Source organism: Heterodontus francisci, chromosome 9 (genome assembly GCF_036365525.1).
Source record: "Heterodontus francisci isolate sHetFra1 chromosome 9, sHetFra1.hap1, whole genome shotgun sequence".
NCBI lineage: Eukaryota > Metazoa > Chordata > Chondrichthyes > Heterodontiformes > Heterodontidae > Heterodontus > Heterodontus francisci.
The window spans coordinates 109,765,711-109,782,698 of record NC_090379.1 but is presented as its reverse complement, the minus strand read 5'-3'; the positions used below and the strand labels follow the sequence as shown (position 1 = coordinate 109,782,698).

The following is a 16,988-nucleotide window of genomic DNA, read 5'->3' as shown; positions in this document are numbered from 1 at the left end:
AGATTTTGGGATGATTAAGGAGTTATAACATCTTTATATATATAGATTCATCTCAATCTCATTTAAAACTTGGTTTATTAATAAATACTTAATTTAATTGTTGTTTAAAGCAACCTGGTTTGGCATGTTCGATTCTGGGTACTGCCTGTGTGGAGTTTGCAAGTTCTCCCTGTGTCTGCGTGGGTTTCCTCCGGGTGCTCCGGTTTCCTTCCACATTCCAAAGACTTGCAGGTTGATAGGTTAATTGGCCATTATAAATTGCCCCTAGTATAGGTAGGTGGTAGGGAAATATAGGGACAGGTGGGGATGTGGTAGGAATATGGGAATCGTGTAGGATTAGTATAAATGGGTGGTTGATGGTCGGCACAGACTCGGTGGGCCGAAGGGACTGTTTCAGTGCTGTATCTCTAAACTAAACTAAACTAAACTTATTCTGGGGATAACTAAAGTGATTAATTTGGCTAATTTCTTGTAGGTGGGAAACGTTACTAATATGTCGTGACCTATGGAGTAGTGGGTCTGAATTAACAGTGCATTACTCCCAACTTGGTTGTAACATATCAACTGGGGCTTGTCCAGGATTCAGATCCACTGTTAATTATGTCAATTATAAGGGGAATAATAATTCGAAAGAGTAAACATGAAAATAAAAACAGGTTTCGTCTATAAGCATCAAGGCTATACCATCAGAATGGCATAAACAGATGCAGCAGCTTTTCTGGGAAAGGCGAATGTGTCTCTCAGTGATTTGAAAACTTTAACCAAGGTTAAATTGATAGAATTGGCAGAAAAATTAGGGTTAGAGGTGAAATCTAAATTTCAGGTACTAAAAGAGCAGTGATAATAGATGTAATACTCCAACATTTGAAATTGGGAGAAGAAGATAGTAAGTCAGAGAGTGATCCAGTTGAATTGGCTAAGATTCAGTTAGAAACGAAAAACCCTGAGCAAGAAAAAGAAACAACAATAGCACTGGGAAGACTCAAACTTGAATTTCAGAGAGAAAGTGAAAACGAAGCAAGGGAATTTGAATTTTAAAAATTGAACTGAGAACAAGGGGTCTACAGGGAACTACAGGGAAAATTCTGGTCAGGATGAATCTTAATCCAGCCCAGGACCCAGTAAAAAGCTGTTTAAATTTATACACGCTCTCCTGAAGTTTGAGGAAAGGGACGTGGAGGCATTTTTCATTTCTTTTGAAACAATAGCCAAGGAAATGAAGTGGCCAAAAGAAAGCTAGACACTGCTTATGCAAAGCAGGTTGATGGGCAGAACTCATGATGTTTATGCCATGCTTCCTGAAGAGGTTTCTGCAGATTATGAGTTAACAATAAAGGATATTCTTGCTGCATTTGAGTTAGTCCTGAAGCTCACCGTAAGAATTTTCGGAACTTACAGATATTGGCGGGGCAAACTTATGTACAATTTGAGAGGGCGAAGAAAAGTAACTTTGATCATTGAATACGGACATTAAAGATGGAAAACATGGATGAGAACCTTAGAGAGCTGATTCTCTTAGAAGAGTTTAACAATTCAATCCCTCCAGTAGTGAGATTTCATGTAGATAACCTGAAAGTGTTAAAAGCTAAGCAAGTAGTCGCAATTGCTAATGATTTTGAGCTTGTGAATAAGCCAACATCTTTTGTCCGTCACTCCCACAAATCCGAGAAGATAAAGTGGGAGAATAAAAGGAAGGCAATTAGTTGGGGACAAGAAAGAACAGCTGGGATTGCCCCAATATCCCCGTCTCAGGCCAGAAAAGAAGGTGCTGAGGGTAGATGTGAGGTCCACAAGCTGAAGTGTTATCGTTGCCACAAGGTAGGACATCTTCGTTCAGAATGCTGGAAGTTGCGAGATAAACCCTTGGGACCTGTTGGGGGCACACAAAGCTGGTGCAGAGAAAGAGGCTCTGACTGAAAGTTCAGCAGACCAGGCTGTAGCTTTAATGGCAGCTGCAAAACAAGACACAAAAATGAAATTGAGTGCAGAGGTTGAGAATAAGATACCTGAAAGTAATAATGACTTCTTGTCAAAGGGAAAAGTAACTCCATATCCCTTCAGTGAGGCAGGAAAACCTATTGTTATACTTAGGGATCCAGGAGCAGCACAAACTATTTTACTGGGGAAGACATAATATTTCCATCATAAAGCGCACTGGATGCTAATGTTTTAGTTCATGGAATTGGTGGGGAGTATATCCCCGTACCTTTATATAGAGTGCACCGAGAGTGTGACCTAATATCTGGGATGAGAACTGTAGGAGTTGTCCATAGTTTGTCAGTAGAGGGAATTGACCTACTCCTCGGGAATGATTTGGCTGGGTAAAAAGTATCAGTCTCTCCTGTAGTCATAGAGAAACCAAGTTAAGTTAGTGAAACAGAAAAATTACGTTGTTGTTGTCACCATCCTTCAATATTGCAGTGAGACTAGTTTCACCTACCAAAGGCACCTCAGGCTACTGGAGAATTTCCACCAGTGGTGTTTCCATGGGATACTCAAAGTAAAGTGAGAAGACCGGCGAACATACCCCAGCATCCTCACTGAAGCCAATTCCTCCAGCATCGCAAGCATGGGCTGCATTTGACAAACTCGTGCCGATCTCGGTGGCGAGTTTCAAAGGTGGCAGTGTGCATGCACGGGACTTACTGCATGGAGCTGCCATAATATTAAATGCGGTGGCTCATTTATTTGGCCAAGTAGACCACACTCCGCCCCCCCCCCCACCCCCGATGATGTGGGAGGGAAGTGCGGTCCACCCCTGGCAAAGGCATCCAGTGCCATTGTGTAGGCATCAATGCCATTTTCAAAGGGCTTCCAGTCCTTCAATGTAATTTAAATTTTTAAAGATACATGATGGTAAAAAAGTAAATAAAGTTATTGAGACCTCACCCACATTAAAATGTATTACTTGCCCTCTCCCCCCATAAAAATGTACCTTGTGATCCAGAGCATTCACCCCAAAGTTCCTAAACTATGAACTTTACCCCTTCCCATCAACCCCTGGAGTAATCAAAATCATTTAACCGCACTCCCCACCCCAATGCTGAAAACTTAACTGTTCCCGGCTCCCAACCACTGTTCCACCTCGGATCTGCAAACGAGCTCTGAAGGCAGGGAAGTCCCAGCAATCGACCTCAATATCACTGCGGTTCAGCCGACTGGAGCAGGTAAGTCATGAATTCATTAATATACATTCAGTCACATATATTTCCTGCTCATGAGGCCTCGCTGCCACTGGCAATATGGGGCCGGGCCTTCTCGGCGTCGAGGCTCGTGGTGGACCGCTCCTGGAGGCATTTTCCGGGCCCCCAGCCATGATCCCCGATGTTGGGGGTCGGTAAAATTTAGCCCCATGAGTGTGAGAAATCAGCTCCGCTGGCCTGGACACTTCATCTGTATGCCAAATAATCAGCTTCCGAAGCAAATCCTCTTCTCATCACTTAAGGATGGCACCCGATGACAAGGAGGACAGAGGAAACATTTTAGGAAACTCTGAAAACCTCATTGAAAAGGGAACCAATTGACATCAGTGCATAGGAGGAACTTGCCACAAACCATACCATGTGGCAGTGCCTCATTCGACAAGTGGGCGGCACAGTGGCGCAGTGGTTAGCACCGCAGCCTCACAGCTCCAGCGACCCGGGTTCAATTCTGGGTACTGCCTGTGTGCAAGTTCTCCCTGTGTCTGTGTGGGTTTTCTCCGGGTGCTCCGGTTTCCTCCCACAAGCCAAAAGACTTGCAGGTTGGTAAGTAAATTGGCCATTATAAATTGCCCCTAGTATAGGTAGGTGGTAGGGAAATATAGGGACAGGTGGGGATGTGGTAGGAATATGGGATTAGTATAAATGGGTGGTTGATGGTTGGCACAGACTCGGTGGGCCGAAGGGCCTGTTTCAGTGCTGTATCTCTAAAAAAAAAGTCGGAGCACAGTCGGAAACTGACTCTATAAACTCTGCTTCAGAGAAGTAATGAAAGTGGAAGGTCAGAGAGCAGAACCCTGGCTTGAGTAGCCCCCACCTCACTTCCTCAGGGTGGCTCCTGTCCTCTCTGCCCAAAGACTGGTGGCTCCAGGATTGGCCTGCTGAGTCACCTGAGGACACACAATTCATGAAGTCTGGTAGACGTCATCCTCATTCGCATAAAACCCACCTGTTAGACTGTTTTTGGTTCCCCTTCTTAATATATCTTGCAAAAATTCCCTGGGAGCTGTTATGTACATCTGGGAGGACTAACTACGCATCCGTCTCTCATCTTAACTGAAAGACAGCATCTCTGACAATGCAGGACGAGTGGACGAGGGTGTTGCAGGGGGAACAATCCCTTCAGAATGCTGACAGGGGAAGGGAGGGGGAGAAGTGTTTGGTAGTTGCATCACGCTGGATGTGGTGAAAGTGGCAGAGGATGATCCTTCGGATCTTCAGGCTGGTGAGGTGGAAAGTGAGGACAAGGGGAACCCTGTCGCGGTTCTGGGAGGGAGGGGAAGGGGTACAGGTTGAGGTGTGGGAAATGGGCTGGACACAGTTGAGGGTCCTGTTCAGAGATATGTGTTAAGATAGGAATATCATGGTCATGAGAACCACAACTGAGAAACTTTTTAGCAATGGTCTTTGTGAAAGCAATCATGTGCTGATCGAGTTAATGCTGCACAAAATTTAAATAGACCAACCAGACTGCAAATTAAGAACTGCCCTGGTATGGGTGCCTCAGGCAAATATTCTCTCCAGATGGATGAAGAATATATCCTTATCAATTAGTCAATAGGCGAAATCCCAAATTGTCTTCTGTGCTGTGTGATAATCCTCCTGCTCCAGAAGGTCGTACAATTAGCTCAATTTTTTTCTGGATATTTGAATGTTTTGCATGCAGGAAAGCAGGCTTGTATCAAGGCAGAGGTCTGATAGATCATTCATAAAGCACTGAAGCATCGTATTAGATCACCTGAGACAGAGTTCAAATGAGGAGATTTTGTATTCTATAAAAAAGAGGGTCATAGGTAATGGAAAGGCCCTGGTAAGATGATAGGTCTAGATGGTAAGACAGTACTTCACAAACATGGCAATCAACCTGTTAATGTTCATTCTCACAATTAATCAGAATTACAAAAACCCGTACTCTGAGCAGCTGCTATAAATAAATGAGGCACCTTGGACCACAAATGCTCATGTGAGATGAGGGTCCTGAGGAAAAGAATGTGGTAGATCAAGGACTGAACATTGGTAATGTTGAGTGATCATTAAACACATAACAGAACTATTCCATCCAATGGTCAATTACCCAGAGTGGGTTCTGGAGGGACATGTATTCGAGAGGCATCTAGTGAATGGAGGGATGTAATGATTGTGGGAGCTGCAGGAAAAGCCGTTTCTCTCTCCACAGATGCAGCCTGTCCTGCTAAGCAATTCCAGCATTTTCTGTTTCCATATCCAAGTCAATTGTTTATCTCTAATTCCATGTGCTCTCATTTATGTTCACAGGCTCTTAGATGGAACCTTGCGAAATGCCTTCTGGAAGTCCATAAAAATAACATAAATACGAACAAAGGAACATACGAATTAGGAGCAGGAGTAGGCCACTCGGCCCTTCAAGCCTGCAACCACCATTCAATAAGTTCATGGTTGAACTGATTACTCCATATTTCCACTTACCCCTGATAACCTTCCACCCCCTTGCTTAGCAAGAATCTATCGACCTCTGCCTTAAGAAATATTCAAAGACTCTACTTCCACCGCCTTTTGAGGAAGAGAATTCCAAAGACCCACGACCAGCTGAGAGAAAAACAATCTCCTCATCTCTGTCATAAATGGGCGACCCCTTATTTTTAAACAGTGACCCCTAGTTCTAGATTCTCGCACATGGGGAAACATCCTTTCCACATCCACTCTGTCAAGACCCCTCAGGATCTTATATGTTTCAATCAAGTAGCCTCTTACTCTCTAAATTCCAGCGGATACAAGCCAAGCCTGTCCAATCTTTCCTCGTAGGACAGCCCGCCCATTCCAGGTATTAGTCCAGTAAACCTTCTCTGTACTGCCTCCAATGCATTTACATCCTTCCTTAAATAAGGAGACCAATACTGTACACAACACTCCAGATGTGGTCTCACCAATGCCCTGTACAGCTGAAGCATAACGTCCTTACTTTTGTATTCAATTCCCCTCATGATAAACGGTAACATTCTATTAGCTTTCCTAATTACGTGCTGTACCTGCATACTAACCTTTTGCGATGCATGCACTAGGACACCCAGATCCCTCTGCATCTCAGAGCTCTGCAATCTCTCACCATTTAGATAATATGTTTCTTTTTTATTCTTCCTGCCAAAGTGGACAATTTCATACTTTCCCACATTATACTCGATTAGCCAGGTCTTTGCCCATTCACAACCTATCTATATCCTTTTGTAGCCACCTTATGTCCTCTACACAACTTACTTTCCTACCCATCTTTGTGTCATCAGCAAATTTAGCAACCATACCTTCGGTCCCTTCATCTAAGTCATTTATATAAATTGTATAAAGTTGAGGCCCCAGCACTGATCCCTGTGGCACACCACCCGTTGCATCTTGCCAACCTGAAAATGACCAATTTATGCATAATCTCTGTTTCCTGTTAGCTAGCCAATCTCTATCTCTGCAAATATGTTACCCCCTAACTATGAGCCTTTATTTTCTGCAATAACCTTTGATCAGGTACCTTATCAAATGCCTCTGGTAATCTAAGTACAGTACATCCACCAGTTCCCCTTTACCCACAGCACCTGTTACTTCTTCAAATAACTCCAAAAAATTGGTTAAGCATGATTTCCCTTTCATAAAATCATGTTGGCTCTGCCTGATTATCTTGAATTTTTCTAAGTACCCCACTACAGCATCTTTAATAATAGACTATAACAATTTTCCTAGAACAGATGTGTGGCTAATTAGCCTCTAGTTTCCTGCTTTCTGTCTCCCTCCCTTTTTGAATAAAGGAGTTACATTGGCTATTTTCCAATCTAATGGAATCTTCCTGATTCTAGGGAATTATGGAAAATTAAAACCAACGCATCAACTATCTCACTAGCCACATCTTTTAAGACCCTAGGATGAAATACATCAGGACCAGGGGACTTGTCAGCCCGCAGCTCCAACAATTTGTTCAGTACCACTTCCCTGGTGATTATAAATTTCTGGAGTTCTTCCTTCTCTTCCATTTCCTGATTTACAGCTACTTCTGGGAGGAGTAAAGGCACAGTTAGTCCAGTAGACCCTGCAAAACCCTCCTCACTAAAATGTGTCTAAATTGGTGACTTAGTGCTTCTTGATGAGAGTTCTGCTGTTGCTCATGTACTTCAGTATGAGGCTGCACTGCCTGGTCAGGCAGCAAATCTTGGATGCCTGAAAGCAAAAGGGCAGAAGGGGAAGTTCATGTGAGGAAAGGAGGAAAGAGGAAAGCACGAGGTCCATGATCCTAACCCCCTGTGGAAACATCACCTCTCTCCCACATTCCACCTGCATCACTAAAGCCTCCAGTGCTGCATCTGCTAACCTGGGAGCCCTCTCTGTCTGGCCTGTTTCTCCATGTGCAGTCTCCTTCCATCCATCAGCGTCTTTGTGAGACTGTTCCAGTTGCTGCTGTAGCCTGACTACACCTCCCTTTAAGAGGGTGGGCAGGATGCCTTTAAGAAGTGCAGTCTCGCTGTACCTCGTGTTAGCCACACACACAACTGTGCCTCCTGCTTTACATGCAGCCAGTCAGAGGATGTTTCATGCTGGACTGCACACTGCAATCATGTTGATGATCGTCTGCTGCCTGCCTCAACACGACCGGGGATAGATTAATCATGCATCCCAATTCCCGTGCCTGAAAATGGGCCAAATTGTAGACATGAGGCTAAATGCTGCCATGTGGATGGTGTCAGCAAGCTTACGTCCACTCCAAATGAGTGACTCACAGTGCTGCCAGAGATTACCTCACCAGACAAAGCCAGAGACATAGCTACGCTCTCAGACTGTTAGAACTCCTGCATCCTTCACTCATCGGTGCATTTAGGCTCTAGAAGCTCAGCCAGATGTTCATACACCTCATGCTGCTGGTCCAGCATCTGCTGCCTTATTGATGATTCAGGAGGCATGTCTTCAACATGAAGCTCCGCAATGCTGTGCCCTCCCACAGTCCTCCGAGTGTTAGTGGACTCGACTGTCACAGCCTCCATCAGCTGCATGGGCATGCATGGCTGTGCTGTTCTCAGCAGATTGTGATCCCGTTTCAAATCACACACAAATACACACTGATGTGAGAGTATCTGTGTTGGTGGAGATTGGGGGGGATTGATGTGACGGTTCACACTCTGAGGTACCCTCCTCCTCCTCAGGGGTGGACGGCTGTCCCCTGGTCACAGCAGCTGTTGCTCTTCTTTGACCTGAGAGAGAGAAAAGTGGTTATAGGGTAATGCACATTCCATCATGTCCTTCTGAGTACTCCTAGTCTGAGTTTCATGTGACCAGTGGTGGACAAATGAGCACTATGCTTCATCCTCGCCAGAGTGTTTCATGAGCCCATCCATTAGGCCTCTCACTCTCTTGGGCCTCTACTCTTGTCTCACCATCAGCTGTTGCCCAACCTGGCTCCAGGCCTCCCAGCTCCAGCGCCTCTTCTTCCATGGGCATCGGGATGGTGATATATGGGATGCTGACACCTGTCTTGCCTCTCTCCCTCACGTTCTGTTCTTGCTTCTCCTGCAAGCACATAAATTGCAATCTTTAGTTACCATCAAAGACACACACAACGCCAGTGCTGGTGGCAGCCTGACTGTCCACCATGGCATCACAGGGATTCCTCCTGCACGCAGCCACTCAGTAGCAGCAGTGCTGGAGTCAACTCTGACTGACTGGGACAAACCACAGAGAGGCTGACATGCTTCTGACAGCCAATGCTGTTGCCTGGGCATTGTCAGTGACTGGGTCGGCAGGTCCTTTCTACCAACCTCACATTCATCCTCAGTCACATATAAGGATGTAAGTTTAACATTATGTGCTGCACTCACCTTGCTGCCACACATCAGGTCATTGATCCTTTTCAGACACTGCAGCCTCGTGTGAGGGACGACCTCAAGGCTGTTCACCTCCTCTGTCATTTCCATCCAAACTTTCTTTGTTTGCTGGGCTAGTCTTCTCCTCCTGTCCCAGGGAAGAGGACCTACCCCACAGCACGAGCAGCCTGGAGGAGCACCTGCAGGAGGTATCTGTCAACCATGGGACCATCCTTGATCACCCTTCTGCCATCCCCGGATGTGTTTCAGTTGCCAGGCCTCCCTCTCTGCTCTCTCCGGGGCTGCTGCTTTTGCAACAACTACGGGATGCCATTTAAATATGGCGCCAGCATTGACTAAGCAGGCACTACCCTGTCCATGCCGTCTCAGCGGACTGCTCCCCCGCCTGCCAGAAATTATGTGGCCGGCTCGAGAAGATTCAGAATGCAACTCCACCCCCTCCCCACCACCCCCCCGCCCCCCCACCACTCCCACGGCAATGGCATCCCCTACTGGTCCCATCGTCAGGACTTCGCGACATCTGATAAAATCCTGGCCATTATTTCTGATGATAAATGATAGATTTTAACTTGGAGTTCCCGTCATCAAAACAGATCACATGTATCAGGAAAATGTCGGCAGTGATTGCTAAAGTCAAAGTGTTAGTTTCTTTGAGTTCAAGACATGATAGTTTAACTGAATACAACTGACTCATTTACCTTCAATAATATGCCAATGCTCATGTACACATGTTAAGAGTATAACAGAAACTGCTGATTTCTGTGCTGGGATTTTACCAGCTTTCTAGATACCAGCTGGGAGGCGGGTAGTCCAGTAAAATGGTGGTGAAAGGCATCGGGAGAGAAGCCTGACATCTTCCCACTGCCTCGGGATATTTCGAAAGGTGGAAATGGCAGCGGCTCGAGTGCCTGGCAATCGGAGGCAGGCAGCCAATTGATCCAATTAACTAGCATGTTAACCGCCATGTCATGCTCCCGAGGGCATTTCAGCGGAGTCGGAACGGAATCCCGCCATGTGGGGATTCCGCCCAGTCCATTAGAGTGGACACCCAACAGCTTCCGGTGCTTGGGGTGGGGGGAATATTCCTCTTTGGATGCTCAGGGAAGGGCTTCCCGGCGACAATGGGAGCCCCTGCAGCTCCGACGTCCCCACTGTCGGGTTCAACCCTCAGATAGCTGGAACCTGCTTAGTTGGTGCCAGCACTTTAATAAAATGTCTCGCCTGCCCTTCGAGGTCACCTCAATATGGAGGCGCCCTTTCCTTTTCCTTGCAGCCTCAGTAGCGGCCACATCGATCATGCTGCTGCCGTGGTTGCGGATCTACCAGCTCTCTGATTGGTCTGCAAATTCTGGGATGCCGGCCGCCATCCTTAATCTGGCATTGACGCCAGAGGCAGCCTCTTTATTGGGAAAAATCCTCTCCCCCATCGCACTGTTAGCCAAGGCTCCTTTCACAGCATCTCCCAAACCTGCGACTTCTACCACCTGGAAGGACAAGGGCAGCAGGTGCATAGGAACACCAACACCTGCAAGTTCCCCTCCAAGCCACACACCATCCTGACTTGGAACTATATCGCCGGTCCTTCAATTCTGCTGGCTCAAATTACAGGAAATACTATCCTAACAGTGCTGTGGGTGCACATACACCATATGAAGCAGTTCAAGAAGGTGTCTCAATAGGACCTTCGCAAGGGCAATTAGGGATGGGCAACAAATGTTGCTCTTGCCAGCCACGCTCACCACAGGAACAAATGGTTAAAAATTGGAGATTATTTCACAGGTGAAAGGGAAAACAGAAAATTTGCATTTATATATCACCTTTCACAACCTCAGGATGTCCCAAAGTGCTTTTAAATACTTCGGAAACATAGTCACTGTTGCAATGTTGCACAAACAGTAATGAGGTAATCCATTTTTCGTATTGTTAGTTGAGTGATAAATAATGGCCAGGACTCCAGAAGAACTAAACGAGGAGAAAGTACTTAATTCAATGTAAATCACACTGGGAAATCCTGAGGTTAGGAAAACTGTTGCATGGATGCAAGTGCTTTCCTTTACCTGCCCTGTTCTTCTTGAAAAAGTGCCATGGGATCTTTTATACACATCTGAGAGAACTGACTGGGCCTCAGTTTCTCATCTCGATTGAAAGGCAGCACCTCTGGCAGTGCAGCATTCTCTCAGTACCACACAGAAGTATCAGCCTGGATTTTTGAACTTAAGTCCTGAAGTGTGGCCTCAACTTACAGCATTCGAACTGAGAGATGATAGTGCTACCCCTGAGTCAAGGCAGACATTTAATATAACAACAACCACAACAACTTGCATTTATAAAGCACCTTGAACATTGAAAAACTTCGCAAGTTGTTTTTCAGAGGAATAATCTTGCAAAAAATGGCACTGCATCAAAGGAGATATTCAGAAGGATGATCAAAAGCTTGGGCAAAGAACTGAGCTTTATGGAGGGTCCAAAAAGGAGAAGTAAATGGAAAGGTAGAGGGGGAAATGGAGGGAATTCCAGAGTGTGAAAGTTTAGCCACCAAGAGTGGGTTAAAGGGAGGGAGGGATGCAGAAAAGACAAGACTCAGAGAAAAGGACAATTCTGGGCTGGGGTAGTTACACAGAGATTGGAACAGGTGAAGCTGTAAAGCAATTTAAAAGTGGGGATGATCATTTTAAATTTGGGTTATGGAAGGACCAGAGGCCAATGTAAGTTAACAGGGACAAGGGTGATAGTTGTAAGGTACTAGGTGTGGGTAAGGATATGGGCTGTAGATTTTCAGATTGACTAAAGTTTATAGAACATGGAGGATGGGAACCTGGCTGGGGAGCATTAGAACAATTGAATCTGGAAATGACAAGGTATGGACCCTCTCAAAAACCCATCACTTTGGTGAAGCTTTGGTCACTCCTCCTCATTCATTTGGTCAGTGCCATCTTCTTTATGTCTCTGTGAGGCATCTTGGGACATTGGTCTATGTTATAGGTGGTGTAGAAATGCAAGCTGTTGATCCAACACACAGGTATCCACTGGAATCACCATCTGCAATGTATAGGTTATTTATGATGACTGATTACAATAGAAAATGTGGTTTGCAAGAAGTTTATATTTTTAATATCTAAGCTCCTCGATTTGCAAAGCACAGACAATACTTTTTTTTAACTCTTCATGTGCCAAATCCACAAGGCAAATACATTTTAAAAAGTCTAAACATTACAGACATTTAATGTTAAATTGAAAGGACATGGTCCATAGAACAGTTCATTGCAATAGATCAATAATACTCCTTGAACATCATCACATTCAACTATATTTTATGTGAAATATCTTGGTTTAAGGCCGTTTAAGCTCCAGTTAATTATATTTTATTCCATGATGAGTATCTGAGATTTCACATGATTGTCTCAAATTGTTTGTTCAATTAACTTGAATTAATATGAATGATGATGTAACTAATATCTCACTGGAGACTTCGCTCCGGTATAAATACAAGTTTTCTCTGAATATTTCAAGTAATCAGACAGAGATATTGCCTCTGGCACTAATAAAAACCATCACATCTCAGAGAAAATGCGTGAATTAACATTATTCCATCAGATCGAAGACATTTACTACGCTATTCTTGCAGTTGTTGGAATTCTTGGTAAGTCAATTAACCATTTAATGTAAGCAAATCACTTTTGAAATGTAAATTTAACCATGTTATTTGATTTTTTTTTGCCTTTTAAAATTCTGTTTAAAACCTTATGTTGGTGATTACAGATTTTAGTTATGGAGATAAATGCCAGACTTTTTCCAAAACAGTATTTTGAGTGATTCAGTTGATTCATCAACAAACCATAAAAGGTAACGGTTTACATAGCGAAATGCCATTATAAATGTTTATATTGGAAAATTCAATAATAAATGCTGGCATGAAGTGTGTCCAGAAATGATCGGTTTGTGTTCAGTGAGTGGCACCATTACCATGACTTTTAACTAGATATATTCCCCTTGACCCTTACTGGGTCATATTTTGAGTATGTAGACTGGCCCTATCCTAAAAAATAACTGAACCACCAGATGCTGCATCTCCTCAGCATCAGGACCTGTCCAATTTTAAAACCAGAATTCTTCAACCACCAGCCCTTTCTTCCATCGTCTCATCTTCCTGCTCCCCTCACACACTGTCACCTCTGTTACAACAGCAAAATATGAATTAATTCTCAAAATCACCTTCATTAGTAAACACTGTGCCTTCGTCCGCTCTTTCCCCTAACTCTTGCTCGCTGCTATTTGTTCGAACTCATGCTATTGTTTCTTCACTAATTTCCAAAATAATTATTGATTTTAGAAATACATCTTCAGAACAAAGTGCTGACACAGTTATAAGTGATTCAATTGCCTTGATATCGTGAAGCATTCATGATCATCATCACATTGCTGTTTGTGGGAGCTTGTTGTGTGCAAATTGGCTGCTACATTTCCTACATTATAAGAATGACAACACTTCAAAAGAAAAAGTACTTTGGTGGCTGTAAAGCACTTTGGAACTCCCTGAAGTTGTGAACGGTGCTATATAAATGCAAGTCTTTTTTTAAAATTCCATCGCATTCTTCTCAAACCTATGCTGTCTTTTGGATTCCATTTTCGATCTAACTCCCATTGTCTCCTAAATCCCTAGCTATAACTGCCTTGCTCCCTGCTATCACTGGCTGTAATTTCCTGCCTCTTAGATCACTATGTGTAACTCCATTGCTCACTGGGATCCTTATCTGGAACAAGATTTGCAAATGGATAATCATGCCTGAAATTGTTGAACTTTTTGAGAAGATAACTACTGTGGTACATAATGGAGTCTCAGCTTTTCACTGTATCTATTAATAACCTGGATGATGGAATAGAGAGCCACATATCTAAGTTTGCTGATGACACTAAGTTATATGGGAGCAGGAAATTGCAAAGGGACATTAATTGATTAACTGAGAGAGCAACATTATGCCAGCTGGAATTTAAAATGGGAAAGTGTGAGGTCATCTAATTCAGACCTAAGAAAGATAGATCAAAATATTATTAAATTGGAACAGAGAGATTTGGGGTCCACATAAAAAAAAATCAGTAAAAGTTTGTGGACACACAAAAATATCATTAAAATGTCTAATGGAATGTTATCATTTATCTAAAAGTTGGCTGGAATACAAAGCTGTGGAAATTAAGTGATGCTGTATGAAGGGTTGGTTAGACCCCATTCGGAGTAACTTCATTCAGTTCTGGGCTCCTCACCTCAGGAAGGATGTATTGGCCTTGGAGCAGGTTCAGTGCAGAATCACAAGACTGATACCATTGCTGAAAGTGTTGAACTATGAACACTGGTTACATAGACAAGGCTTGTATTTGTTGAAATATGGAAGATTAAAGGGTCAACTAGAATCATAGAAAATCATAGAATTATAGAATGTTTACAGCACAGTAAAGAGCACTTGGCCCATCATGTCTGTGCCAGCCAAAAAACGATCCATCTAGTCTAATCCCACCTTCCAGCATTATTCCATAGCCCTGCAAGTTATGGCACTTGAGGTGCATATCCAGACACCTTTTAAATGAATTAAGGGTTTCTGCCTCTACTAACCTTTCAGCCAGTCAGTTCCAGAGCCCCACCACGCTCTCGGTGAAAAAACAAAGTTCATCTCCCCTCTACTCTTTCTACCAGTCAGTTTAAATCTACGCACCCTACTTACTGACCACTCTGATAAGGTATACAGGCCCTTCACATCCACTCTCTCCAGGCCCTTCACTATTTTGTACATTTCAATCAGAGCACCCTGGCCTATCCAATCTTCCCTCATTACTACATTTTTTCCAGTCCCAGCAAAATCCTTGTAAATTTCCTCTGCAACCTCTCCAGTGCAATCCCATATTTTCTGTAATAAGGTGACCAGAACTGCACACAGTACTCAAATTGTGGCCTCACCAATTGAAATGCTTAAGATGAGTAAATGACTTGATTGGGACAAGAGAGAAACAATTCCCTCTGGTGAGGGAGTCCAGAACAGGGAGACACATCATTATTAGTGCTCGGCTATTCAAGGATGATGCCAGGAAGAACTTTCTCACTCCAAGTGTCCTGGAAATCGGGAAAACTCTCTCCCAACAAGCTGTTCGAGCTCGGTTCATTCAAAATTTCAAAAATGAGATTGATAGACTTTTGTTAGGCAAGTGTATTGAAAGTTATGGAACCAAGGCAGATTAAATGATGTTAAGATACAGATCAGACATGATCTAATCGAATGGCAGAAAAAGTTCGATGGGCTGAAAGGCCAATTCCTCTTCTAAAGTGCCCATGTTTCTATGGACATCCCATGTTCTCTGAGATGACTGTTTGTAATTCCCTTGTCCTTTGTTCTATTTTTTTCAGTTAACTCAGTGGCCATTCTGATCCTGTCACGAGGAAAGTGCGGACTCTCCAAATGTACCACCCACTACCTGGTGGCCATGGCAGTGGCAGATCTACTGGTCGTTTTCACTGATGTGATACTGTTTACAGTTATTCATTTTCATTTCCCAGGAACTTACCTGGATACCACTCCTGCACGTTCTCTCATACATGTCCTGCTTTACGCAGCCACAGACATTTCTGTCTGGTTCACTGTCACTTTCACTTTTGATCGATTTATTGCAATTTGTTGCCCAAAGCAGAAAACAAAATATTGCACAGAGAAAACGGTGGTTGTGGTTATTGTGACAGTGAGTGTGTTGTTCTGCTTGAAAAATATTCCATGGTACTTTGTTTATGAACCTGAATATGTAATTGACAATGTACCCTGGGGAGGAATTGAATCACTGAGCTATTACACTGAAACTACCTGGGTAGCATTTGAGAGCCTCAGTATTATTTTAACCCCTTTCCTTCCATTCGTTCTGATTTTACTGCTCAATGCTCTGACTGTCAGACACATTTTAGTGGCCAGTAGAGTCCGTAGGAAACTACTGGATCACAGCAAGAGTGAGAATCACACTGACCCAGAGATGGAGAACCGAAGGAAATCCATCATTTTAATGTTCACTATATCTGGCAGTTTTATACTGTTATGGATGACAAATGTTGCATTTTTCTTTTATATGCGATTTTCAAACATAAAAAATTACAGACATCCCCATGATCCTGCATATATCACTGAACAATCTGGTTACATGCTGCAGCTTTTGAGCACCTGCACCAACACCTGTATTTATGCAGTGACCCAGACTAAATTCAGAGAGCAGCTGAAGAATGCAGTCAAATATCCATTCACTGCAATCGTTAAATTCGTTAAATGATTAAAGCAGATCACCTAAAAGCAGAGCTACCTTTCTATCACTGACTCTGGATACAGTGCATCTTCATCAATTCACTCTTGACACAATTCTGCAACAGATCACTGTATCTATTTTGTTACCTCGGGAGATCTTCCCCTTGCTGTCTCCAGGCTCTTGGTTCTCAACCGCTTTCCTTTCCAAGGCCCATAAACAGGACTGCCCTGGTAGGCCCATCTTTGATACTGTTCTTGTCACACAGAACATATTTCTTTCCATATTGACAATATTTAACCTCTCCCTGTCCAATCTCCTCCAGCCTATATCCATGGCTCATTCAACCCTCTCCATCAATTTAAAATATTGTAGTTACATCAGCTTTGCATCAAAAGTCAATCCTTCCCCTCAGTTCAATAAGGTCCATCACCAACTCTCCCCTTCTCGTTCTCAACATCTCTATCTTCATTTCTGTCAACAAATATCTACTTGAAACCCACTGACTCCCATAGCTACCTTGATTACCATGCTTCCATCCCACTTCCTGTAAGGACTCAATTACATTCTCCCAGTTTCTCTGTATCCATCGCCTCAGTTCTGACGATAACACCTTCCACCCACCAGCTTCCATGTTCAATGGACGTTCTTTGTAATTTCTTCCAACTGAAGTGTGATGCCACTACCAAACACATCC

General features: G+C 43.6%; 1 protein-coding gene across 1 annotated transcript; it reads left to right on the top strand.

The window, feature by feature from the left end:
- The first annotated feature begins 12,595 nt into the window (after positions 1-12,595).
- Positions 12,596-16,321, top strand: LOC137373375 (probable G-protein coupled receptor 139). The gene is made up of 2 exons (XM_068038194.1): positions 12,596-12,668; positions 15,420-16,321. The coding sequence occupies exons 1-2, from the start codon at positions 12,596-12,598 to the stop codon at positions 16,319-16,321; spliced, it is 975 nt and encodes a 324-aa protein (XP_067894295.1).
- Positions 16,322-16,988: the final 667 nt, after the last annotated feature.

What these genes read in the sequence shown, in the direction of transcription:
- LOC137373375 (XM_068038194.1), top strand. Translation starts at nt 12,596, where the DNA reads ATGCGTGAATTAACATTATTCCATCAGATCGAAGACATTTACTACGCT. An exon ending in TGCAGTTGTTGGAATTCTTG is followed by an intron (nt 12,669 to 15,419) that starts GTAAGTCAATTA and finishes TATTTTTTTCAG; the next exon opens with TTAACTCAGTGGCCATTCTG.